The sequence below is a fragment of the Charadrius vociferus genome, unplaced genomic scaffold, assembly GCF_000708025.1.
Source record: "Charadrius vociferus isolate BGI_N301 unplaced genomic scaffold, ASM70802v2 scaffold186, whole genome shotgun sequence".
Lineage (NCBI taxonomy): Eukaryota > Metazoa > Chordata > Aves > Charadriiformes > Charadriidae > Charadrius > Charadrius vociferus.
Window position 1 is genome coordinate 2088011 of NW_009648793.1, and position 26016 is coordinate 2114026.

The 26016-nt window shown below is 38.6% G+C and overlaps 1 protein-coding gene across 4 annotated transcripts in view; it reads left to right on the top strand.

Moving 5' to 3' along the window:
• Nucleotides 1–26016, top strand: part of TBC1D1 (TBC1 (tre-2/USP6, BUB2, cdc16) domain family, member 1) — a 110200-nt gene that overhangs the window by 68517 nt on the left and 15667 nt on the right. For 3 of the 4 annotated variants that reach the window (XM_009886818.1, XM_009886817.1, XM_009886819.1), the window contains 4 exons: nt 5630–5769; nt 16618–16803; nt 20283–20444; nt 23362–23520. In XM_009886818.1, the coding sequence (XP_009885120.1) occupies nt 5630–5769; nt 16618–16803; nt 20283–20444; nt 23362–23520 (647 nt within the window). Of the gene's footprint in view, nt 1–946; nt 1076–4338; nt 4459–5629; nt 5770–16617; nt 16804–20282; nt 20445–23361; nt 23521–26016 lie in introns of all 4 variants that reach the window. The other variant, XM_009886816.1, reaches the window with a different exon arrangement.

Here is a 26016-nt window from a genome sequence, read left to right on the forward strand (position 1 = left end):
ACAGTGGAAAAAAAGAGAATTATAGTATTTGAAAGGAAACATAACCTGGGTTGCCTTTTTGTCCCTTCTTTGAACCTTTTTAATTCTAAAGTACTAGAATGTTTTTGTAGTGCAGTTTAGGATTTGTGGTTTTGGTCTGTTATCTTCATGAGAGTTGCCCTGATTCTTGTAGCTGCTTGTTCAATTAGTTCTTCTCTTACTATAGGAATGCAGCTAGAAATTAAGTATAATTTTCATTTCCTTGGTTATTTCTATTTGGATTTGATTATGTAATTTTTAGTAAGACCCGAGTGCGCCTGCTCCCTCACATAACTCAGACCATAAAGAAATGCCTGTTGCTTCCCTTTCACAGCAAACGTACAGAACCAAGGGAAATTGAAAACTTAGAAGAAAAGTATACCTAAAGTTCTCAAAAATCACTGGAGTGACAGACTTTTAACAAGTCTTGGACATTTTATGAGTGTTTTTGAACAGCTTACCTCAATTCATAAGTTGTTTCCAAAATGTAAATCAGTTCTTCATGTAGCATTTCACTTCTCATCCATTAGAACTCTTGATCATATGCCTGACTTTAACATAGAAACCAAGGGAAAGCAGATATGAGGGAGAAGAAAGGGGTCTGTGAGTGACAGTTTTTTTGAACTTTAAATTTAGTCATATGCTGAAATGCCTTGCTAAAGCCTGTAAGTGTATATTTGGGACTTTGCTGATTGGGTTAAAATGTTCAGCCTCTTAGTTACTGCATTAACTGTGAAAAACATAGGAAATGGCTCATTTGTGTATGCCAGGTCCCTTTCAAAGATTAGAGAAGGATTTCACTTTTTACCCCCCCCCCTCCTTTCCTCTCTTACTGTGTTTTGTTCTTTGTGCTACCTCAACTCCATCGCTCTGGTTGGAATCCAATCCCACTATACGGTTTGAACACATCTGTCGGCGAATCTAAAAGTTCTTCTGGTCAACTTGTGCGTTCTCCTACTCTAGCTCGTCTTAATCCCTCGGCCTCTTCGCCCAACTTTTTTAAATATCTAAGGCATAATTCAAGTGGAGAACAAAGTGGGCATTTTGCACAAAAGAGGTGAGCTAGCACCTGTACATAGTTTGGGGTAGGGTTTGTTTTACCATGTCATAAATATGAAGCTCTATAGTGTAAATAATTAAAATAATTTAATATAGACCAAAGATGGTAGATTTTTATGGGAGAGGGAACTCTTTAACTGCTGTGCTACTGAATGTAGAGCTGCTACTTATATAATTTTTTTGGTTTAATAAATAAGATTCTTTCAGACATATGGACACACGACTTTCTTCAGAGCCAGTTGCTTTGGAGCAACTTGTTGTTACGCAGCAGACAGCAGCACTGCTCAAATTGTGAGGGGTAAATTGCCAAGAACCTGTGATCCAGCTCATTCTGTCCCTCAAGAATCATTCAGTTCTTTTCTGTGTTACCATGAACAAAGCAGAAACATATTAATATTCTTTTGTGCCTGACATTAAAGGCAAATTGACTAAATGGGGCAAGAAATAGCAGGACTGTGGAGAGCTGATACAAAAAAACCCACAACCAACCAAAAACCACAGTCAAAAAAAGAAACACCATCCCCCACCACCCCCAAAACCAGAAACCAAGAACAAACAAACAAACAAAAAAACCCAACCCACCAGCTCATGTATTTGTCTTGGTTACTTTGGGCAATATCAAATGATACTTTTCTGTCCCAAAATTACAAAATTACATATAGAGAACATTGAGAAAAGGACATTAACCCATCATTTCGCTGAGAACCTGAAACAAGTAGCTCTCTAAAAATCTTGACCATGAAACTCCTTCTCAACTCCTTGAGCTAAAACTACTTATTTTAGCTCAAAAGGCTAACGAGACCAAATATCCTTGGAAGCGCTGTCAACAGTCACTGGCCATTGGCAAGCAATTTTTATTGCTGCTGTTTATTGTTCGGTTTTATTCTCTTGGGTGAAGGTTTCATGTTTCCCCAAGGTGCTGATTCTTCTCATCCTGAGAAAATACACAACTGTGAGAACCTTGTTTTACCAGTTCCTTCAGTTGTATTTGCTGAGTACTAGCTGGCATCTCTTTTAATTTAGCTTCACCTCAGAAGTATGGTATAGCTCAGGGGAGCAAATGTGAGTCTACAGTGTCCTTTTTGCTCTTCGTTTTAATAAGACTTACTTGAATCCTGAAGGTTAAGTTCTCAAAAGTAGTTTTTTTTCCAAGTAGATTTGATAATGATTCTGCATGCACAGTAGCGACTTCTCCTTCCATTTCCCTTTCGTTTAAGGGTATACCATATTGAATCTCTAAGCAACAAGACTGAAAACAGAAATTGATAGGGATATCAAATGGGTTAATGAGTTTAAATCAATAAAGTCAAACTGCCCGAGTTGATTGTATTCTGTAAGGGAAATTACGGTGTAATTGTGATGGATTTACAATCTGATTGTAAGTGAAACCTGTTTGTGGGGCACATTATTCTACAGCCTCATCTTCTTCATGCTCAGTACCAACCAGCTACTAAAGAACAGCTTCACTTCATACTAGTGATTATCCCAGAGCATCCCCCCCTCCTATTCACATCTTCAGGAGACAGCGCTAAATGCCATCCAGCTTTATCATTGTGGTTTATCAGAAGCAGTTCTTTCTTATGCTTAGTGTTTCAGGAGTAAATTCTCCTACTCACGTGTTTTTGTGTACTCTTCCGAGAAAAGATCTTCTAGTATCACTAGCCAAGTAATTTTCCATGTTTTCATTCACAGAATGATAGGGGTTGAAAGGGACCTTCGGAGATCATCTAGTCCAACTCTCCTGCGAAAGCAGGTTCACCTAGAGCAGGTTGCACAGGAATGCATCCAGGCGGGTTTTGAATATCTCCAGAGGAGACTCCACAGCCTCTCTGGGCAGTCTGTTCCAGGGCTCTGTCACCCTCTAAGTAAAGTTTTTCCTCATGTTCAGATGGAATTTCCTGTGTTCCAGTTTGTGCCCATTACCCCTTGTCCTGTCGCTGGGCACTACTGAAGAGTCTGGCCCCATCCTCTTGACGCCCGCCCTTTAGGTATTTATAAGCATTGATGAGATCACCTCTCAGTCTTCCCTTCTCCAGGCTAAACAGACACAGCTTTCTCAGCCTTTCCTCATAAGAGACGTTCTCCATTCCCTTGATCATCTTCATAGCCTTCCGCTGGACTTTCTCCAGTAGTTCCCTGTCTTTCTTGAACTGAGGATCCCAGTACTAGACATGGTACTCCAGATGTGGCCTCACCAGGGTGGAGTAGAGGGCGGGGATTACCTCCCTCGACTGGCTGGCCATGCTCTTTTTAATGCGCCCCAGGGTACCATCGGCCTTCTTGGCCACTTGGCCACACTTGCCCTTGTTTGAACTTCGTTAGGTTCCTCTCCTCCCAACACTGTAGCCTGTCTGGGTCTCACTGTATGGCAGCACAGCATTCTGGCGTGTCACCCACTCCTCCCAGTTTTGTGTCATCAGCAAACATGCTGAGGGTACGCTGTCCCCTAATCCAGGTCGTTGGTGAATATGTTGAACCATACTGGACCCCGCACTGACCTCTGGGGAGCGCTGCTGGTTACAAGCCTCCGACTGGACTCTGTGCCGCTGATCACAACCCTCTGAGCTCTGCAGAAACTTTTCGTTATCTGAGTTATTCTCACTTCCTTCTATTAACCTTCTTTTGAGTATGTTGGGGACTTGTTATTTTAAAAGAAAGAGCAGAATTATGTTGGCCAGAAGACTGTTGATGAAATTTGATTAGTGCTCCTGTCTGTTGCGTAAATAGAGCCACAATCCTAAATGATCATTCAGAAGGTTCAGCTTTTAACTTACAAGTTCCAAGTTTGTCTGAATATAACTCTGTTAATGCTTTACAAAATGTATTTTGTCGAAGTCTTATTTTTCATTTGCCAGCACAATGACGATCAGTGTCAGCTTTTCCTAACTTTTTCCCACAAACTTAGTAAATCATTGAAACTGGTATTTAAGTAAATGTGCAATGATAAAGTTGGCATCAGTTCTTTTTAGGTTAAAGGAATTTACTTGAAATGTGCACTAAAAAATCTTGGGATATTGCAAAGAATAATAACTTTACTGGAAGTACATTTATTTATATTGGAACATTTTAGTTTGCCCAAACAAGTATGTATTTCAAAGTAGCACTTTGTTAGCAGTTTCAGTTTTGACTTTGGTTTCCTTGATATTCAGGCCTTCAGGATTTAGCTGCTTTTTGTTTGAAACTTAGCAGTATGTATTATTTTTATTCTGTGGATTTATGCTTCTTTGTTCTAAACTATACTTTTCCCAACTGCACTCTCAGCATCTCCTACCGTACTGCCTTAAGGAAAAAGCTTCATTCTTCCTCTTCTGTGCCAAATTTCTTAAAATTTCTGGCTCCTGTAGATGAAAATAACACCTCTGACTTTAGGAGCACAACAAGGTAGGGTTCTCTCTTAAAGCCTGGAGGTAAAACTGTATTTTCAAAGGTTTCTTTGTAATATTTCAAATGCTTCTTGCACTTGCGCAAAACCTGATTTGTGCAACAGTTCACTTGCATGTATTCTGCATGTGATTGCTGTCAAAAGGATGGAGCTGTCCCAGACTCCTCTCCCATTAAGACTGCAGAACTTAGCTGTTTTGCTGTTGTAATGGTCATGCAGCTTCCATCTATGTACTTCTGTGATTATTCCTGCCAAAGGACTGTATTAGCAGTTTCCAGTTAAGAGAATATACATGGTTCATCCTAAGCAATGTCTGTGTTCTCAAATTGGAAGGAGAGGATTGCCTGTAAAATGCTCCTCCTGGTTGCTCCCAGAGCTATTTGAAGTTCCTTTATCCCTTTCAGATTCAACAAAGACTCATGCGACCATTTAGCTGGAATGGCTGGAATAAAGCAATGAATAGTTTAAAGATGTAACGGGTGAAAGTTATTAGTGGGATTTCTAATAGGAAAACAGCATTGCTGTTCACTATTTCATTTAATATTCTGAATAAAAACCTCTGTATGTAGTTTGTGAATTACATCAAAGGAGTAACATCCAAGGTTCCTGGACACTGTTCCCAAATTTGTTGCTTATTTCAGATGGTGACTTGCGAACACAAAGGTTAAAAGTTTTGCTCCAAGGCTGTGCTGGGAAATATATTACATACCCAGTTCACAGAAGGTTGGAAGTTTAATTGGTGTTTATAAAGCTCCTTGATGTGTGTTTATAAAAGTTCTTTGTGTCTCCTATGAATAATTGCTAGATTTCGTGGATGGCATTTAAATAGAAGAATGATGTAGATACGTTATAGCGTGTATGTCTTTAATATGTTGTGTGTAATACACTGGCTGCAAAGAAAGCTGAAATTCAGTTAAAACTGGAGACAGCAGATTGCACAGAGCTGCCAGCCCCTTTTGGTGAGCCTAAGGGATGTTTGCAGCCGTGTATAAGCCTGCTGCCACAAAGCAAGCTTCACCTACCTAGCACTAAGAGCTTGACCCAGCATGTGCCGAGCACGCTGCAGTCCTTAGCTGATGGTTCGTGTTACTGTTTTCACTGAAGACTGTCGCTGTTAGTAGCAGATTCAGGTAGCCCGCTCACAAGCCATTCTGTGTTCCGCAATTTTAGCGACTACGAATCCAAACACAGCCAGCAGGCCATTGGTGCAGACAGCCCTGTAAGGACTCGACGGCATTCATGGAGGCAACAGATCTTCCTGCGAGTGGCAACCCCTCAGAAAGCGTGTGATTCTCCCAGCCGATATGATGGTAAAGTCTGTCTTTATTTGCTCCCGTTAATGTTGTTAGTTGATGTAGTCTGTGAAGTGTGGATCATTTTGTCTACTGAGTGGACATATTTACCGAGTGCTGTGTTTGTACTGTCTTTGCAGTTTCCCACCTACTTTTTGGTCATGCCAAGTTCATTAGCTGTTGAGTTTTTATTTTTCAGCTCCGTAAGTAACATGGTTCCGACTTTGTCAAATTAACTAACCAAAGAAAAATTTATTTTCATGTGTACTATTTTAATGAGTTCTGGGAAAAAAATGTATCACCAAGTACTGCTCTGAAGAAAAGGTGATACTTCTATTTCATCTTTCCATGCCTGGAGTATAGAACTATGGACTAGAAAAATCCAGGCCTGCAGAAGGAATTTCTTTTATGACCTCAGTTGTGTTCTGTAGTGTGTACTTCATACCAGACTGAATTTACCTCATGTATGCTGCTCCAGTTTGTGATTCTTTGCCACTTGAGACACAGCGATCGACTGTTCTCATATGTATTTCCTGAAATTCTGTAGAGCTAAAGATCACAGACTAGGAAAAAATCACTGCACGTGAGCATGCAGGTGCATCATTTTATGCATCTCGCTTTATGTGAGGCAGATAGTGCAGCACATGCTGAGGCCAAGAATGCCTCAGAGAAGCTTGTCTGTAGATAATGGTGTCTGGCTAACTAAAGTTTGAATTTCACAGCTTCAGCTCTGCAGGCTGTACCTTCGGACTGATCTCTAAGGCCATTGTATAAGAAATAAGAAAAAGTATAAGCAAACAGAAGGGAACAGTACGTTATAGTAAATGTAGTAAAAAGTATTCATCCTAATGTTACTGAGACATTTTTCTTGCATCTCGAAGACAGACCTGGATTAACTGGATACCACACGTAACAAAAGTGTTTCTGTCATTAATGCATTGCTTGCAATGTAATTTGACTGATGATGGGGTAATCTGTATATGGGCATAGATGCCTCTCAAATTTAGTGTACTTAGAACCAAAGTGATCTCAAGAGCCTGTTGTGTAAACATACATGTGAAATACTCTCCTATGCTTAAAGGCATATGAAGAAGCTGTTCAATCTCAGCTGTTTTGCGAAGCTACTCTTTTTGCAGGTTTGATGCATCTTTTTCTGACTGGAAATAGTCTGTCTTGTTTTGGAAAGCCACAAAACCTTCCCATATTAAATAGGGAAAAACAACCCCTAAATTGCCTATCCAAGCATTTCCTCTGAGACATAATAGCAGCAAGATACAATCTTAACAACCTACAGCTGGATAAGCAGAATAGTTGGAGAAACAAGTGTGGCCAAAATGGAAAACAGGAAGAGCTATTAATAGGAGGAGCATTTTAAAATATCTGGCCTTTTTCTTCACTCTTGTTTTCTTTTTCTGTTTTTGTTCCAATGTACATATTCAATTTATGAACAGAGGGAGAAAACGCTGAGTTAGGTTTTGGGTATTTTATTATTTATAACAAGTATTGGATTTTTTCATTTGGATTTTCATGCATCTCCTGGATCATTTCTGGCAGTAAAGGATACTCACTTGTGATGCAGTACCTGTAGCCTTTAAGAGAGCTGCTGTACGTGATCTTACATTGGACTCACCACCACAGTTATCTTGGGAACCTCTGTAGTTTCAAAGTAAATGTAACTAGCTATCATTCATCATCTTGTTCCTCTTTTTTTTCGTCTTCTCTCAAGGAGAAGCAGCACATGCAGTGGGGTTTATTGATTTGATAAGTTACCTGTACTTCCTTGTTTTGGGGGGTTATTTTTGAGGTTTTTTGTTTGTTTGTTTGTTTTAAAGGCTTTCTCACTCTTTTTAGACTGATTTCCTTTGGAAACACAATTCATGCAAACAGCTGATGTATCACCAAAAGATCAATGTCAGCCAAATTATCCAGAGGGCAAAGAAGGTTTTAAAGATAACATGTTTTGTTGTGTCCTGCAGAAGTAAGCATGAAGAGAGGGAAACAAGGGAACATGTGAATTTATGAGTTTCCCTTTATAGATTGTGACTCCACTGACCAATTTCTCCATTCAGGTGCAACAGCCCACACACCGCTCCAGAGTACTCTGCCGGACAGCAGTAAGAAAAAAGGCTAGGGATTTTCTTAAAAGCTAGTACGACAGCAAACCAAGGGACCCAGATCTCTGTGAGTCAGAGATGATAAAGTTTATCAAGCTTAGCATAGGCTGCTTTACTAAGCTGCTTTACTAAACTTCATATTAAACATAAAATCCACCAGTAAGCCTGAACTACACGTTGCTTTAACCACATATGGGCAGGCACTGTCAGCAAAATGAAATTTCTTTGGGTGTAACTTCTTTGGGTGGTAATCAGTAAATATGCATGTATAAGATGTCACAAGAAATAGAGACAACCTTAAGCTTTATACGCTCAGAAAGATCTAGATCCTGACACTTGTGATTCCATTTGTATAGGCAAGTGGTGAGCTGAGTCTCAAGATGCATCATGTTCATTGCCACTCTGTGTGGTTAACACATCAGGATATGAAGGTATATTTACTAAAAGTTTTTAAACAAACAAACAAAAAACAACAAAAAACCCCACAGACAACTGGTACATAGCTTTTGCAGAAATTTCAAGCATAATCTTATGAGGTTCTGACATTGAGAGATGTGTAGTGTCCAGAGTTCCCACATGAAGCTGACAGCACTTTGAGTCCCACTGTCTCGCACTTCTGTATCCTTTACTTCTTTAGGAGGTGCTTATAAGTAGTTTGAGCTAAACCTTCATTTCCTGTAGCACAGCTCGAGAGAAGTGATTGCTGGCTGTGCTTTGGTGGTTGCATCTTGTATTACTAGGCTGAGAGCACGCTGTTTGTTTTGCAGACACCATTTGCCTTATATACAAAGGACAATGTTCATTTCTTACTAGTTCAGGAGTAAAATGAAAAACAGTCCTAAATTGATAGAGTTAATAAAATTATATTGCAAATAGATACACTGGAAAGCTATATTTTTCTCTTGCCAGTTGAGATTCCTGCCTTGCCTGACGACTGGCCTCAATCCAGCCACGCTCAGGCAAGGTGCACGCTCTGAGACAGCAGAAAGCCTCGGGTACAGGACACCATTGCTTTTGGTTGGTATGGGAGCAATGTCCCACGTGCAGGACCTCCTGCTTGTGGGTGCTGCTGCTTTCCCCTTTTCCCCTACTTCTGTACGTAACTTTACGATGAAGCACATCAGAGGAGCATTATGCAGTTTGCTGCCTGGCAGGACAGCCAGGTGAGTTCTGGGGAGCCTGAAGATGAGGCTGGTCTCCAGTTTGGGGATCTAGAAAAGACTTTCTGCATGGGTGAAATAATCTGTAGAGATTTTTATTGCTTTCCAGCTGGTAGCTGGAGGTTTGCAGGGCTGAATTATGCTAGTTCTATTGTAGCAAGCTACAGTTCAAATGTCCAACCTCATCTCCTGCTGTTTGCTACTTCTCAAGGAGTATTTGTGCTGCTGTGGGTGGTGTGGAGCACTGGGGGCAGCATTTCTCTCACTGCCACCTTGAGACACACTCAGTGTCTTGTCCTCTGATATTTGTCTTTTTTATTTATTTGTGGGGGTCGAATGAGTGTTGTATCCTGCAAAGTGGAGAGATGGAAAAAGAGGAGCACAGGTCACTTACAGAATGGATCACACTTGGGTCTGTTTCAACACTGTATTTCTTTTGAAAGAAGGCTTTCATTAATCTCTTTTTGTAAACTTTTTTTGGCCTGTTTTCTATATATGAGCACACAAAATTCACTCTGGCTCTCCCACTCACTGTCTTAAACATTCAAAGTAATAAAAGTATTTCTTCAGTTCTTCGATGTTTACCTTTATACCTGCCCACCCTAGTTGCAGCCACATCGTCATACTTTTGTAGAGTCTCTCTAACAAGAGCCACATTCTATGGCCATGCGAATGATTTAGAACTGGTAGGAAGGTGAAGGGAACAACTTGGTGATCATTTTAAACCAGTCGAAGAATGGGATCACTCAAAAAAGGGTGACTGATTTTTCAGTTGGATCAGTTTTCTGGTCCCACTCGCGGTATTAGACCAGCACAAGAGCAGGCACAGGGAGGCAGGCAGGGACATGTGTCTGGAAGCTTAGATCAGTGCAGAGCGATCGTGAAACTTCACCTTGCACTGCAGTGCAGCAGGATTTGCATACGTTTATTCAGCATCTGCAAATGTCTGTGCCGTGGACTATTTTCATTACAATTTTCACATATTGACTGTTCAGAATTGGTCATAGTGGGAGAACTGTTTTGCAGGTTGACAGAAACTCCCAGCAGAGTAAAGTCAAGTGCTAGATTTAAAGGGTGTGAATAGGTTTCTGAAGTAAATGGTGGGAAAGTGATGGTACTTGTCATGAGCTTTCTTGCTGCAGAAGGTGTATTGGCAGTAGACAGCAAAATTTTTGTAACAGCTGTGTCAGTTTTCGGTTGGAGAATGGATGATTTGTTTTAAGGTGGGCAGTGGGGTGGAGTTACATGTTGAACAGTGAAAGAAATTGCAATTCGGAGGAATGAGATGCTTGGTATTGCTTAGCAGTACTCAGAAAATAAATTCGGATGAAAAAACCAACTTTAGCCAGAACAACTACATAGTATTTTGCAACTTGACTTGCAGAAAAAGATTCTTTTAGAAAGTACAAGTATCTCTGTATAGGGGAAAAAAAACCCAACTCGATTCTTCTATTATCATTAATTGCGTTTCAGTCTCTGGCAGACAGAGGTAGCAAACTGTTAAATCCTAAGTGCAGAAGAAAAGTCTGGATTTGAAGACTTGTTATTCTTAAAACCAGTTGTAGTTAGCGCCTGCCTGTCTGCTTTGTGGTGAGGGTTATATCTCTTCCATTATTTAATCAAAAATATTTTTTAAATCATTTTGTAGTAGTGTTGCAAATACTGTAAGATCCTGCTTTAGCATTCTATAATTAAAATGTTTATGTGGTGTAAATTATTTGTAATGCGTCCTCCAATACTGTTTTAATGGTTCTTTTTTAGCAACAAAGTGATTATTAATTAGTTCATTACTAGCTTTTTTAATGCTGTAATAAAGCCAGTTGGTTAGAACTGATTACTCAGTTCTGTCCCTCTCAAAGTGAATATATGCTCATAATCTTGATTGGCAGCACAGGAGCAGGCTGTAAGCAGTAGGTATCACATACAATGTGTGATGACTTCTGTGTCCATTGAAATATCAGGGCATTTGCTTGTCAGGGCTTGATAATATTAGTAAATGGAGTGAATTTGGAGGTAGTGATTACTTTTAGCTTTAAAAGAAAAATCAAACTCTAAAGCATCTCTCGGAGCTGAATTTAATCCATAGTATTGAAAAAAACACAAGTTTTCAAGAATTCCTCATGCAGCCATTGCCCTAAGTTGTATGTCAGACAAGAAGAACTTGTTGCTTCTTGTGATTCTATATCTGAAGCTTTCTGGTAACAGAAGGGTCCTGGTCACATTACCACATTTGGTTATGCAGTCAAATATTCCAGACATCTATGTAAAATAATAGGAATATTGTATCCTTGGTTGTAGAAGTTTGTAGTTCCTCTTTAGTTTTGTATCGTGTGAAGGAAGTTGTTGCACTACCTGAATGGAAGGTCTGAAGAGAACTAACTAAGGATGTTGTGAAAGTCCTTTCTTTTGGGCAATTTAATCTTATATGACTGAGAAGATTGTCTTGTTTGTCTGCTAAGATGAATTTTTTAATGTTTAGAATGCAACAAAGAAAAATAGTGTAATGGAGAAAATAAAATGCTTAATGGAATTCTTCCATCCACAGTCTCACCACATCTTGCCTGACTTCTTAACCCTAGACAGCAGATGTGACTGGGAAATGCTGCATTTAGAGAGCTATGTGTGAACAACTGCAGTGAGGATTAGGTGGTGATGCATTATAGTTGAGCCTCCTCCCTATTAGCTTCCTATAAAAAATAAAACAAGCCCTTCTTTTCTACGAGAATTGTTGCAGTTTCTAGTCAAAGATGAATCTTGCTATCTTGTTTTGGTCTTTGAGGTGGTTAGACTAAGTGCTTCTGAAAGAATGTTTTTAAAGTTCAGGCTTTTAGGTGGGTTTGTCACTTCTAATGTTTTTTACTTTATGTGTGTGGTTTCTCTTAGTGGGTTTCCTATTTTTCCTCTAGTTTTTGGAAAGACTTGTTTAATACTGAGATTGATTGAATAAGAAACTATTGATCAATTAATTTTTTTCTAGTCAATTACAAATGAAATTTCCTAAAAATCAAGGTTTAAGGCAACATTTTAATAACTCACTGTTGGAATACTTCAGTGTCCTCCCACAGATCCCAGCAAATGCTCTATATTCATTGTAGCTTCTTCTGGAGCTAATGAAATTTCCTGGTTATATCACTACCAGTCAGATATTGTCTGTTTCAGTTACTACTGTAGTCATTCACCAGCTTTTCATTTGCAAACTTTCTTTAGTGTGGTCCCTGGTAGCAATATACCATGATACTTCCTTCATAATCTTTTGTACTTTGTTTTGTGTGTCAACTTTGCACGTGGGAGTTTTGTCTGAGATTGCTCCTTTTGGAGTGCAAGGATACTCTGTACCTTAGGATTGACGCACTGCCACGTGAAGCCAAAGAGTTGAGTGTAAGCGAATGGATCTGCTGTACAAATTCGATCTCAGTCTGTTGTTACTATTGGCCTTGTCCTTTCTTGGGTAGTATATGCGGTGTGAGCATCAGAGCAGTGCTTTTGAGGTAGGTATGGATGCACCATCTGCTTTATGAACAATTTCATCAGCAGTTCATTACCTTGCACGAGTTCTCACAAGCACAGGAAAGTGGGTGGCTTTCCAAGGAAAGTAGACTGTCAAGGAATACTTAGTTTGGACCCACAGACTTGTAGAAGTGCATTGTGTAGAAGAGTAAATTCTGAAGGGTAGTCCAAGTATGAACTTCAAATGGAAAGTAACCTGTGTGTTGATAAAATGGAATAATAGTTATGGAGTCAACTTGCCCAATCCTGAACCTGAAAGAGTAGAAGTGTGGTAGGCGCGCAGAAGTACCAAGTTTGGAAGTAGAATTTTACATGGAGGCTGCAGGGAAGGGATCAATGTATTTGAAAGGAGTACAGGTCAAATGTGGAGTACGAGTAAACAAAAACCGTCGACGTTGGCAGATGAACAGGGAAGTAGTCTTTCAGTGTGTGCTGAAGTGTTCAGATCCTGCGTAAGTGCACTTCCTAGTCTCATCAAGGTTTTGAAGGCTGCGCATTACTTGGCTTTTGACACATGCCGGTTTGATTCAGTGGAACGTGAGCTCCCAGTTGAGTTCAGTTGAATTGCTCTGCTATTTATCTTTGCTTGCTCTGCTATCCTCCAGATCGTTTGTGCATAATAATGAAATACGCTGTATCTTTTTAAGTCTTTTTACTCTTGTCTGTTTTGGATCTGGAAGCCGGATGGCATGTCTGTCGATCACCTTGTTGTATATTCATGGACATGGGTTAGTGCTGACTTACCAAATGTCTGGTTTTTTTACTTTGCTTTGAGGAATTACCTGCACATTCCACCTCCCCCGCCTCCTTTACCAGCCAAACAGCTGATGCAACTCTGTAAACTTTAGACAAGCCACATGAGCAGTTAAACAGGTTTATTTTGGTTTCTATACATCCTGCTACATGCCAGCATAGAGATGGGAAGGAAGGCAGGTTGTGAATGCGTTGCATTTTATCAGAATAGACTTTAGACTTTCTGTTAAATGCCCACAAGCGATAAGAAGAAAGAAAGAATAGAAAAGGAGCTGCCATCTGAGAGCCAAAATCAAGCCTAGGACTCTTCCACAGAAGAAGTAGAGGTAGGGTTGATAATCATAATTGTTCAGCCTATAGAATTTTGTAACCTTTCTGATTTCTTTTATAGCCTTAAGCACTGTAAGTTACATTTATTTTAGTGAATACTGATCTTATCAGGTTAGTCAGTAATAGACAAGAAATTTTCAGCCTAGATGGGAGCAGGACCATGGACTTGAGTAATTAATGCTTTGCAGTGGTTCAAGTGTTGCCACAATAAGTTTGATCACTGGAGAACAAGAAGTGAGTAACACCTCCAATAAATTAGAAGGTGATACTTTCTCAAGTTGGTACTTGAAGACCAGTCCACAAAATTTGCACTGAGAAAGTAGAATGTGCATGTTAAAAACAAAGATTTTAGGTCTTGGGTATGTTCATTCTTGCTAAATACAATGTATTTAATCCATTTCCTTGCATGTGCTTTGGCAGCCTTTTTTTTTTTTTTTTTTTTTTTTTTTTTTTTTTTTTTTTGCAAGTGGGTAACCACAAACAGTCTCTGTAGGTAATCTGATATTTTTCTAACACATACGTGTGTATATACATGCATAAAACTAGAATGCATATCTGACTCTAAAGGAGATCCATAAGCCACTGAAAGGATGTGTAGGGTGAGAAGATACTTGTTTACGTGCATTCTATATTGAATGCTGTAAGAATGTAATAAGAAGTGAATAGACTATGGATAGTGTACTGTGGATAAGGGTGTACCTATCTGGATCATTTTTACTTTTTGCATTAATGTTTGGTGACCATTTTCATAATTGCTCTTTCTTACGGCAATGTTAGTTTGTGCACGTAACGCAGCCTTAGAGAAAATTAAAACATTTCCTTCAAGGTGGTATTTTTATTTTTGTAAGTATATTATTTTATCCAAGCAGATCAAGGCACTTCTACCAGCATTATCCTTAAGAGCATTTCTCTTATAATGTTCTTTAATATGCACGGAGGAAAAAAGGGCATGAAAGCTACTACATGTACAGAACATTGTTGACAGTATAGTGCATGCATCAAAACCAACGATCAAATCAAAATAATTTTCGTTTAAGTGTCAACGCAAGTTGAGGATTATCAAGTGCGTCTTCCTTCTCTCCCTGATGACATTTACCTAAACCCTTTTATAATTGCGGATCTTAACGCACAGAAATCTGTCCGTTTGCCCATAAAGGAAAAAATTAAACGAATGTTTCCCAGTTTCTTTTAAGGGATATAATAATTTTTTCATTGTATTGGTATTTTTCATAACCAGCTGTATTTTTGAATGCCTCTGTCACTGTTTCCTACTTCTCTTTGCAACTAATGGTGGTTGCCATTAAAGTGTCAAATAGTTATTCTTTGCTTAATTCGTATTCCCATGAAGTTCAATGTTCTCTGAAATGCTGTAGATACCCAAAGTGTGGGCATCCACATTTATATCCAGGGTGCAAGTTTATAAAGGTTTAATTTGTGCTCCTAGCTGAAGATGTTGCATTTATTTTTATATGTATATTTTAGTCCTTGTATTTAACTGTGGTAACAAACAAATAAATGTTGTATAAGGAAACAGGTGGGTTTGGACCCACCTTATTTGTCTCTGACTCTTTGAGAGGAAAAGATTGACAGTGGCAAAACTTAGAAAAGCAGAAGCCAACAGCTGTGAACGTTTCCATTCTTACTTGGTCATTTGAGCTTAGTTGTACCAGTGCCTTTCAACAAAAGAGAAAAGTATAGCTGCATATGAACCGTGTGAGTCAATATATGATAGCTTTCTGAGCAGATTCTGAAGGGGTGAAAACATTCCTATTTTGTTAGTTTGTAAAGAGGAGATAATTTGTGTGTGTGTGTAATTCAAAATCTTTATCACTATGCTAGCCAATGATAAAGAAATGAACCACTGAGCTGTTGTGCTGAATAATTGTTTCAGGAGTGTCCCTTCTCCAGGAGCTGTTTGAAATAGCATGCACAGATGTACTTGTCCTTGGCTGGCGAGTCCAGGGAATGGTTTTTGCTGCACTGATTTTTAAAGCATTTTCTTGCATGCGTAACTGGTCAGCTTGTCCTCAGGGAGATGTTTCACAGCCATTCTGTGTGGCTGAAGGAGAAGTGCTGTTGCAATGGCTTTCTATTTGGGATTTGGTGGGAAGAGATGGGTGGTTTTGACCATTCATTTTAAAGGTGGTAAATTTGAATTGAGTAATTTTTCGTCTAGATACAGGTTATATCAAAGACTATTGAGCCTTCAGAGAAGCTGTATAAAACAAAATTCAGCAATACTGCAACAGGCGTTAAGAAAACAAAGTATAAGAACTTACGCTTCTTATTTGAGAACTTGATTAAAACCAATATTGTTTACCCTTTGCCTAAAAAGAAAAGATTTTTCGATTTGCCTGAGATTTATTTAATGTTCACTTCTTTTGTAATGTTTCAGTCTTCTTAGAATTACCTTGCATGCTTGGCAAAAAGATACATTTTGTGGTAGACCAGCTGAAGCCAAAAGAAAAAGTGCAGAAGGTTATGACATGGTTAAAAGCGAGAGCAAACGTCTTAGCTGCCTGTCTCCCTTTCTGCATGTTTACTTTAAGAACTGGTAATCATCCCATTGTATGGCCTTAGGTGGTGTGTTTGTGCAGCTAAGGGTGTGTGTTTTCTTTGTCAAACACAGTTTAGTGATTGTTCTTTAAATTATGTGGGTGCTATATTTGATTTGATCTGCTATTTGAATCATGCCACGGTCCAGCTGTAGGTGGTATTTTTGCCATTTCTCAAACTGGTGTATGGTACAATGTTTTTATCAGCTTATAGGGGAAAAAAAAAAGTTCCACGCTTTGGTCCATATGATTCCTATTCAGAAGCAGCTTATAAATCTGCTTGAACCTGTCATTTGGGAAACCTTACCTGGTATTGCTACCTCCTATATAGGTATGTATGTGTGTGTATAGATATGTATGTATATATATGCAATCTTTGCAAATGTGTCCCTTCATTCACCTGTTCATGAAATCCGAGTAGTTCACAACAGCTTCTCTCTTTTAAAGATTACTCCGAATTGGGAGAACTTCCACCGAGATCCCCATTGGAACCAGTGTGTGAAGATGGCCCCTTTGGGCCAGTGAAAGAAGAAAGGAAGCGCACACCTCGTGAGCTTCGCGAGTTGTGGAAGAAAGCCATTATTCAGCAGATACTCCTCCTCAGAATGGAGAAAGAAAACCAGAAGTTACAAGGTTGGTGAAGTTCTTGATTATACCCTACTGCAATACAAGTTCACTTTTTGGTTTGCTCTCTGGCCTTGGCATTGGATTGGACCAAGCCTTAACAAAACGTTTTAGGAACGTACGGGTAAATCAGCTTAGCAGCATCTCCCTCAGTTCTCATTAGCATAGGTTACAATTTGCCTTTTTTTTTAAATCACTTCACTATATTATTTGTTTACTTGATCTTAATTGGTACTCTTTTAGTTTTACCATGGCTGGGGTTTTTTAGTCTGGTGTCTAGAAGGTCTGACAAGGAATTCAGCACTGTCACTATCATGAACTGAATTCTTTTCTACATTCGCATCTGTAGGTCATTGTCTAATTATTGGTCATTGCAACGTTCTGTTTAGACAGTCTTGAAGTTGAATTGAAGTTCTTAAGGAGCTGGTTGTGGACTTCTGTGGGTGCCTGCCTGTGTACACACACTGTGCAAGCAAGGTTTGTATGGAGTGGTAATGACTTAAATCAGTCAGAAGGGTGATGAGAAGGAGCTTGAGAAACTGCAATTTGCAGTTGTTCTTAACCAAAATTTTTCTGTGGCTGAATGCGTAGCTGCAACAAATCCATTGTGGTGGCAATTTTTACACATAAAATACAGCTGATTAAGAATATACATTTTATTGTAGCAGCTGCATACAAAATTACAAGTGATTGCCCTTGAGAGCTGCCCCTTTGAAGGTATGAATGATGCGGACAGAAATGTTTATCTGGCTGATTTTAGATGTTTAGGAAGGGAGTAGGCACCTGGATCCTCAAGGGGTGAGGTACCTGGCATGAAAATGGCAATTCTTCTTTGCCTTTGTGTAAGTTTGAGGAAGGATTGTCTTGCAGGAAGAACAACTGTGTAGAGAAAAGGCCCAGCTCTCTGAAAAGGTCACTATACCAAACATGAAATCCTTCTTTAAACTTGGGTTGAGACTCCTGGCTGGAAGGAGAAAACACCTCTCTCGGACATTGGATATGGCCTCGCAGAACACCTAGCCTACTTCTAGGCTATTTGTTCCTAGTAGTGTGGCTGTCCTTTTTCATCCCGGATATCTGAAGAACATCTGATACCGGAATTTCCTAAGAACGCCACAGGTGATAGGCATGTTCCCAGCAAATGTACTTGTTAATCCAGTAAAATAAAATGTGGCTATGGATACCAAATATACAGAGTCCTTGGCTAAGGGGCCAGGACCATCTGGAGAAAGAGGTACCGAGAGCAGTGATTTATAAAATCCCTTCAGCTTAGAGCAGTGCTTTCATAAATGAGCTTCTATCAAGTTGTTCTGTAACTTGGAATTTTTATGGGACCTAGCATTTAGAAATAAATTTTCTCTATTTTGTATATTTATACACCTGATTTTTTTTTTTTTTAATTCTCTTGTATTCAAGCTACCTGAATCTACATCCTGCAGTCAAGTTTTTGGCAACTGCAGAACAACAATATCAATAAAAATTTTAACAAGTTTAGTCAGATGCTCCAATTGTTTTACCCAAAAGATACAATTGCAAAACTGTATTGCAAAAATCTAGAATCTTGTTTTAGCCAGTGGGAGTACAGGACAAGCTAATCCTTTGCAACTCTCAGAATTTGATAATCTAAAAAACCCTTTTTTGCAGCTACAAATCTCAGAACAAGATGAGCTTAGTTGTGTTGGCTATTTTAGTGTCATTATGGGCCATGTGAATTTCAGATGATTTTCAACTGTTTAGTAGATTTATATAAACAAGTTGAACATACAAACAGTGGAGAGTTAAACTAACAAAAGGTAATGTCCTTTTAACATAGATTGTCTCAAGTCTGTAGCCCATAGGAGTGTGATTTTGGTGAGTTCATACTGTGAAATCATCAAAAGTAGCAGTAGGCTTATGACGTATGGTAGAATGTCCTCAAAATGAGAGTACTTTGTTAGCATTACAGAAATGCATCATCACTACGATGAAATACTGTGCATATATCACATACTTAAAAATCATTGTGACTTCATGATACGCCATTTCATAAATGTGGTTCCAAATCGTGTCATTTGTAATTTGTTCAATGCGTGTTATTGAGGAGCAGTATTTTTAAATTTTTGTTTAAGACTATAGAACCTTGTCAGTCGTTTACGCCACTTGAACCCAGTGCTGCGCTCATTTTTGCGAGTAGAGAACTGCTGGCCATATCCCTGGACTCCTGTCCTGGAACTGGGTCTGTTGAGTCCTCAGCCACATTACAGCCCAGTTAAAAAATTGAAATACCCATTTTGTTAAATTCTCCATAGATTTACCGCAGTCTATTACACTCCTTAGTCTTCTCGTTGTACCTTCGTCTCAGTTTCCTTATAGCATTTTCTTTGAGCATCTTGTGCCTTTTAAGAATAGATGTCTGACATCTCATCTGCGCTGCACCCTTTTTCTCCACCTGAGCTGAAAGATCTCTTCTGTTTTTTCAGTCTCGTGACCTCCACGAATTCATCCACTGTCCCAAAAAGTGCTTTATTATTTAGTTAATATAAGTGCCATTAATAAACCCTTTTGCCAGGTTTTTTCTAGCACTAAAAATCTGTAGAAACAAACCGTAAAAGCTTTGCCAGGAGTCCCTTTGAAATTCTCATTCCACTTCTAAAGTTTGGAATTAATGCTCAGCTTCAGAATTAATTTTCATTTTTTGCCATGGTTCTTTGATGCTTTCCCAACTATTGATTAATTCTTTTTTTTTAATCCCTTATAGAAAGATTTGAAAGAGCACAATATTCTTATAAATTGTAATCTGAGAAAATCACCAATACTACAATGCATCTTTGCTCCAGGAGGTCTGATGATCTAAATGTCTTATGAAAGACTGAGTTATGCATTGACCCTTGTTCTGATTTCTTTAGTGGAGCCTTTAAGAGAGCCTTATGCATATATAGTGTTTATGGTCCTATTTGTGTTCAAGGTTCTGAAAGTTTCTATACCTGAACTTTTTTTTTTATGTGGTCTATAAAAACAGCTGTGTGAATGATCACCTTTCAAGTAGTTCTTTTATTTTGTCATTACTATTATGGAGCTGCATGCCATAAGAAATACTGGGTTTGTATTTTATTTGGTGTAGGTCTTCTGCACTAATTTTTTTTAAGAGCTGGGAAATTGAAAAATCCTGTTAGGAAAACCTTGTGTTTATTTCATTAGCCATTATCTCTCATGTTTCTTCAGATTTAAGAGTTGACTAGCTGTAAGAACTTAATTTAACAGGCCAAGCACATTTAGTATTGCATATAATATCTTAAAAAAAAAAGAACAAAAAACAATCAACCAAAAAAAAACCAACCCCAAAATAACAACAACCAAAGCACACCACAATCACATGAGTATAGACGTAATGTTTCAGAATTCATTGGGCTCAATTTAGGTGTATGGCAGAATGAAGTTTTAAGTTCAATTAATCCTTTTTACAAATAGTAAGCAATATTAACTGGTGCGTTCATGATATCACTTCCTAGCTTCAGAAAACAATTTGCAGAACAGACGTCTGAAACTTGACTATGAAGAAATCACACCATGCTTAAAAGATGTAACTTTGATTTGGGAAAAAATGTTGAGTACACCTGGAAGGTCAAAGATTAAATTTGATGTGGAAAAAATACACTCTGCTGTTGGGCAAGGTAAGCACAGTTTGTTATTTTGAGTTGTTGAAATGCATGTAAATTGTATTAGAAAAGGAATAGGGTGACCTGTTAACCACTCCTTATAACCAGATTCTCACTAGAGCTGTTTCTCAGGTTGCTGACTAAACAAGTAACAATGTTCTGTATCTTCATGGCTACGCATATGCAATTAACAGTCCCTTTTAGTGATAGTTGCAATTGTATTACTGGAATTATAGTACTTGATATTCATTTTTGAATAATATTTGTCTGTACAGGAGTTGTACAGTACTTCAGTGTATTACAATTGTTGCAGTCCGGTTTTATAAATTAAAAGCCTGGATCGTGCCAAAGAAATGACTGTGTAAATAATGGAAGAAACTGTCAGCACTATCATCTGGAAATTCTCAGTTCCAGCCTGGGCAGTATGTGTGTATATAAACAGTATACATAGATATCTTTGTAGAACTGCCTTTTTTCTGAGTTCAACAACGCATTGTACCTGCAAACACCATTTACAGTCTTCCTTACAACTGCCCTCCCTCCCCTGCATCAAAAGGAATGTAGCCTAAGGATGTTTTTTAATTGTTCTAAGAAATTGGGTTATTACCCAATGTTATTTGTGCCATGGTTGGACCCAAAGGCCTTATGCTGAGTGTTGTATGTAGCCAACGCTGAAGATGGCTACTCCAAGGAGCTTTTTATAGTTCTATACAAAGATTTCCAATGTGTAAAGGAAGTGTAAAGAATTCACCACTAGCAGAAGTTTAATATTTTAAATATTGCACCTCTCTATATGTGATTATTCAAGCAAATTAAACCAAATTGTCCGTTTAAGATGACTAGGTAAGTCTAGATTTCTAACATTATTAAATTACCTAAGCACAAATCTCTGCAGAGTAAGGGAAGATCACTATAACAGGTTTCCTTCCATTCGTGTAGGTAGAGTGCTCTGTCCAGTCAATATCTGAGCATGAGAAAAAGTTGGTTTCTGTTGATAGTCCAGTGATGCTGGCCTGTGTTAGACTTCAAAATAAAGCTTAAAAACTTGCAGTGATGCAAAATAAGTAAATAAATAAATAAAGCTCTGCTTAGTGGATTGCTAATAAGAAGCACATACAAGTAGCCAGTAGATGGGGAAATCATCCCTAGCTCTTGATGCTATTATGCTCTGCTCTGTAGAGCCCAATTGCGTCAGAGTTCTTAGAGTGGAGAGATGTCAAATCTCATATGAAAAATGCATTTAAATTGACTTTAGTTAAGTTCTAGCTTAGACCAAAACCATTACAATGAACTTGAGTAAGCAAGGCAAACAGGTAAGAAATGCAGGTTTCAATAAGCATGGGGCTTAAATTAGGATAACAAATATATAGTGTTGACCTATAGTGTACACTGTAATAGCTATTTAAATATAGTACATCTTTCATTCAGGAAGTGGTAAACTAAATACCTTATTTTACATGTGCAATGCAGCATACAGAGATAAACTTAATATTGGACTACTTCCTTAAAGGGAATTTTAATTCATTTGTGATTTTGCAGCTGTAAATGTGCATTATTAAGCCAGTTCTACCCTATGTGACACATTCAACCTCGCTGAAGCTAATGGGATTTTGGATGTGTATCTGAAGAGGAGAACCTGGCTCATTCAGTGTCTGAAACAACACTTTCCCTCCCTGTTTCATGTTGGAGACTTTTGCGATAACCGTTTAAGTTCCCTAAAGTAATTTACAGAAACATTCTCTAAACACATTTGTGATATGGATTCAAATATTACACATTTCCACTAGCATTTCATTTTCAAGCAATTGTCTCTGGATTATGATAGTGTAGTAAAAGTAAGTATTGCAGAGATAAATTCATATCCTTTTGTGCTTATATGAGAAAAGTCAGTGAAATTGCTCTAATACATTCTGATATCTTTCCACATAAGTTGTAGGCTTGAGTTAATTTTGATTTCTCCTATTGTTGTTGTCATCCATATGTTACATATATACCAAAAGAAAAAAGCAGTCCAAAAAACTTTAAGCCATAAGTTACTTCAAACTGTAATACCTGGTTCCAGTAAGTCATGGATTAGATAGAATATTTTCCCAAAGAATAGTGTATTGATTTCTTGTGTAGATAATTTAATAGTGCCAGTTTTGTGCCGAATAAAGTATGCATGTAACAATAACTTCTCTGTTACTTTCAGCGCTTTGCATATAGATACAAACAAAGGCTACCATTACCTATGTGAAATAGTTAAGTCACGTCATCCCTTTCTATAGAGAAAGAAATTAAAGCTTTAAAGCATTTTTCCGTGTAGCAGTCCTTCAGCAAACCAATAGCAAAACTAGAAATACAGTACTTGCTTTCTGATTACCTGCCTGCTGTTGTAGTCTCTAGATACATCTTGTTTAGATCACATCTTGTTTATACTGTGTGTGTGCACCCTACCTTCCTAAAACTTACTCCTAACAACAGTGTCAGTGCTATGTCAGTGAAAAATGTTAAATAGTTCTATTGCAGCGCTTTATTGTAACAGTGTCAGTGAAAAATGTGAAATAGTTCTATTGCAGCGCTTTATTGTGTACTTTACATGGAAAAATGGGAAATAATCACATAACTTTTCAGAGACAAGTAATGCAATTTTTGCTGCCTCTTCTAGTACTTCTCAGACTGGATGTAAGTGGGAACCTTAGCTCACCCAATTTCTATCTTAAATCTCTCCTGTTAAGATGCTGATGTCTTTTATTGGTTGAGGAAGTGTAAGCACTGTAGTTTGATCTGCTTCTATGGTCTACTGGAGATAGTGGATATGGATCTAGCAGATAGGGATCTGCTTGCATATCTAGCAGATATGGATCTTCAGTTCCTCAATCCTGTTAGCTCAACTATAGCTGAACCCTCAGTATGAGTACAAATTATTGTTTTAATGACTGACTTCTCTCAGGAGTACCACGTCACCACCGTGGGGAGATCTGGAAGTTTCTAGCAGAGCAATACCATCTTAAACATCAGTTTCCAAGTAAACAACAACCAAAGGACACACCTTATAAAGAGCTCCTAAAACAACTAACTTCCCAGCAACATGCAATACTTATTGACTTAGGTAAGTACGGTAGTAGTCTGAAATTGAAAATAAAGGGGTTTTGATCTCTGGAAGAGAATTAAATAAAAGAAGGTAACACACAAAAAGCCCCTCACCATTTAATAATAGGTTGTTTGTAAGAACCGCTTTTAATCTGGTATAAGTGAAAACTACTACTTGACACTATAAGAAAATGCAAAATCTGAATTTCAAGCACAGAGTTCCGTTGCAACATGTGGCAATAAGAGATTGCTAGATGGAATTGTAATGAATCTGTATTTCAGATATTGACAGTGAATTCCACAGGCCCGTGGAAGACAAATGGTCAAGAAAGGAAGTCAATATTTAAGTGCAGGCTGTTGAATAACGTGTGCTATTCCTTCGTGCTGTCCAGTGTTTGCTGTCTCTGTTAAACACTATTACTCGAAATAATGAGGTTTTGCTTTTTGCTTTTTTGTTTGTTTGTTTATTTGTTTTAAATGGGTAGTTGCTAGCAGTTGGTAATTTTACTTGTATTAAAACAATTATGAAAGAAGCTCTTTTTAATAATTAAAAAAGGCTCTTTTTAATACAGGTTATTCACATCTAATTCATTGTCTAAATATAAGCAATAGCTGGCTCCTGATTTAGGGACAGTGAATTGGTCTGTGGAGGCACATACACTATTGGAGTTCGGTAGAGAGAGGTTAGGAACCGAGGCTCTTAAATTTGAAGTGACTGGTGGGTGAGCTTCAGGCAGGCTTTTGGTCTTCTTGAGCAGAGTTTTCCATTTTCCTTCACATTTATTATTCAGAGTGCAAAAAGTTTTTCTAGTATTAGACAGAGACATGAGAAAGGAAATCTAAATGGCATGAAACAATCGTTTTAGGGTAGAAACAGAAGAGATTGCTCCAGTTAATTGTAAAAGAGCAGTCTTCATATAGCTCAAAACAACTGTGCCATTCTTAACCCTTCCTTTTGCTTTTCCTGATCCTCTTCCTTTATCACTTCTAGTTTGCTTGTGTGAGATTGTCTTGCACTGATTGACTTTTGCCACTGCTAGACTAAGATGGTGACAAAACCCAAGGACATTTAACAAGATGAAAAGTCAGTATGCTCTTTAAGATGTGGATCAGTATTAAACATTGTTCCTGTCTTTGGTTGCTGCTGCTCCCAGATGGTTTTGATAAGGTCTTTGCTAGCAAGTACCTACCGGTCAAGTCAGCATACCTGCTGTTGATACCCCTGACGATGAACGTTGGGATTCTGTTGCACTGAAGTGCCTCAGTGAGAGGTGAATAGTTTTGTGCCGGACTAGCGAATTGAAGACCTTCAGCAGAGGAGAGAGGGGTGTGACAGCTCCTGGATGGTAGGGAGCACCAGTCAGTCTGGGTTTGGTTGGCTCACCCAGCAGACGGGGGCTTGCTGGCTCAGCAAGCTGGTCATATTTTCTGCCTGGTTCTGCACACGAATACTTTCTCATCTTAGCCATGTGCTCTGCTTGTAGAAACAAATCACTGCATGTGTTGGCAAATTGGTAACTTCATGGTGGTTTTCATGCAAAGCATTGTTTTTGCCAGGGAGCTATTTGCTAGTCCATTAGCTGAGGGAAGGATTGGGCCCTATTATTTCGGTAAGATGAAACTAGGAAGCTGAAGACTTCCTCATTTCCTAGTCATTCACATTGAAATAGAGTAGTGTTGCACAGTAAGAGACGGCATAACTGGATAGGCAGCTAGAAGGAATTTGCATGTTCTGACTTGTGTTCCTTCAGGCTATCAGAAGTATTTTCTCTTAAATCTTTAAGAATCCTTCTGAAAGCATGCACTTCTCCCTTGAGAGAAAAACCTATATTCTTGCAACATGTTGTTATAATATTTAAAAAGCTTTCCCGAATTAAGCTAAAGAGGTCTTGCTAACACCGGATGAGCCACAGCCATAGTAGCATTGCTCAGGCTTGAATCAATGCATCTTCAGCAAAAATAGTGCTTCCTGAGAACGAGGACAGCAGTGTGCATCTAGATGCAGAGGTGAAGTACAGCAGCCACTTTCCTGGCCCAGTTTACGTATCACAGTGCTATTTAATACATGGACAAGAACAAAGCCGCAATTCCCTGAAGGCTTTTCGGTGTATTTCCTTTTGTGGCCCCGCCTGCACGACCACTGCAGTCACGGGGGATTTCAGGTCATGAACACCAAAGTCATGTTCAGTAAATGAGTTCTTCTCTCAATAAGGTAGGGTAGACTGACTTCCAGATGTTGGCAGTGTAGGCAACCACTGTACTCATCACTGAGTGTTTTCTGAACACATTAGAAAATTATGTTTTGTTTTATTACATTTCAAAAATAAAGTAGTAGGTCCTTAGTTTCTCATTCTGGCGCTCTTGAGGTATCACAGTTCATTTAGAGTCTCTTTTCAGCAGGGCCAGGAGTTGTTTTCTCCTCAGTAAAAGCTCAAATTCTTAGTTAAATCATTACCAGGGCACTCAAACAAATCAGCTTGAGTTTAGCAGTTCTGCTCCTCCTCCATTTATTGTT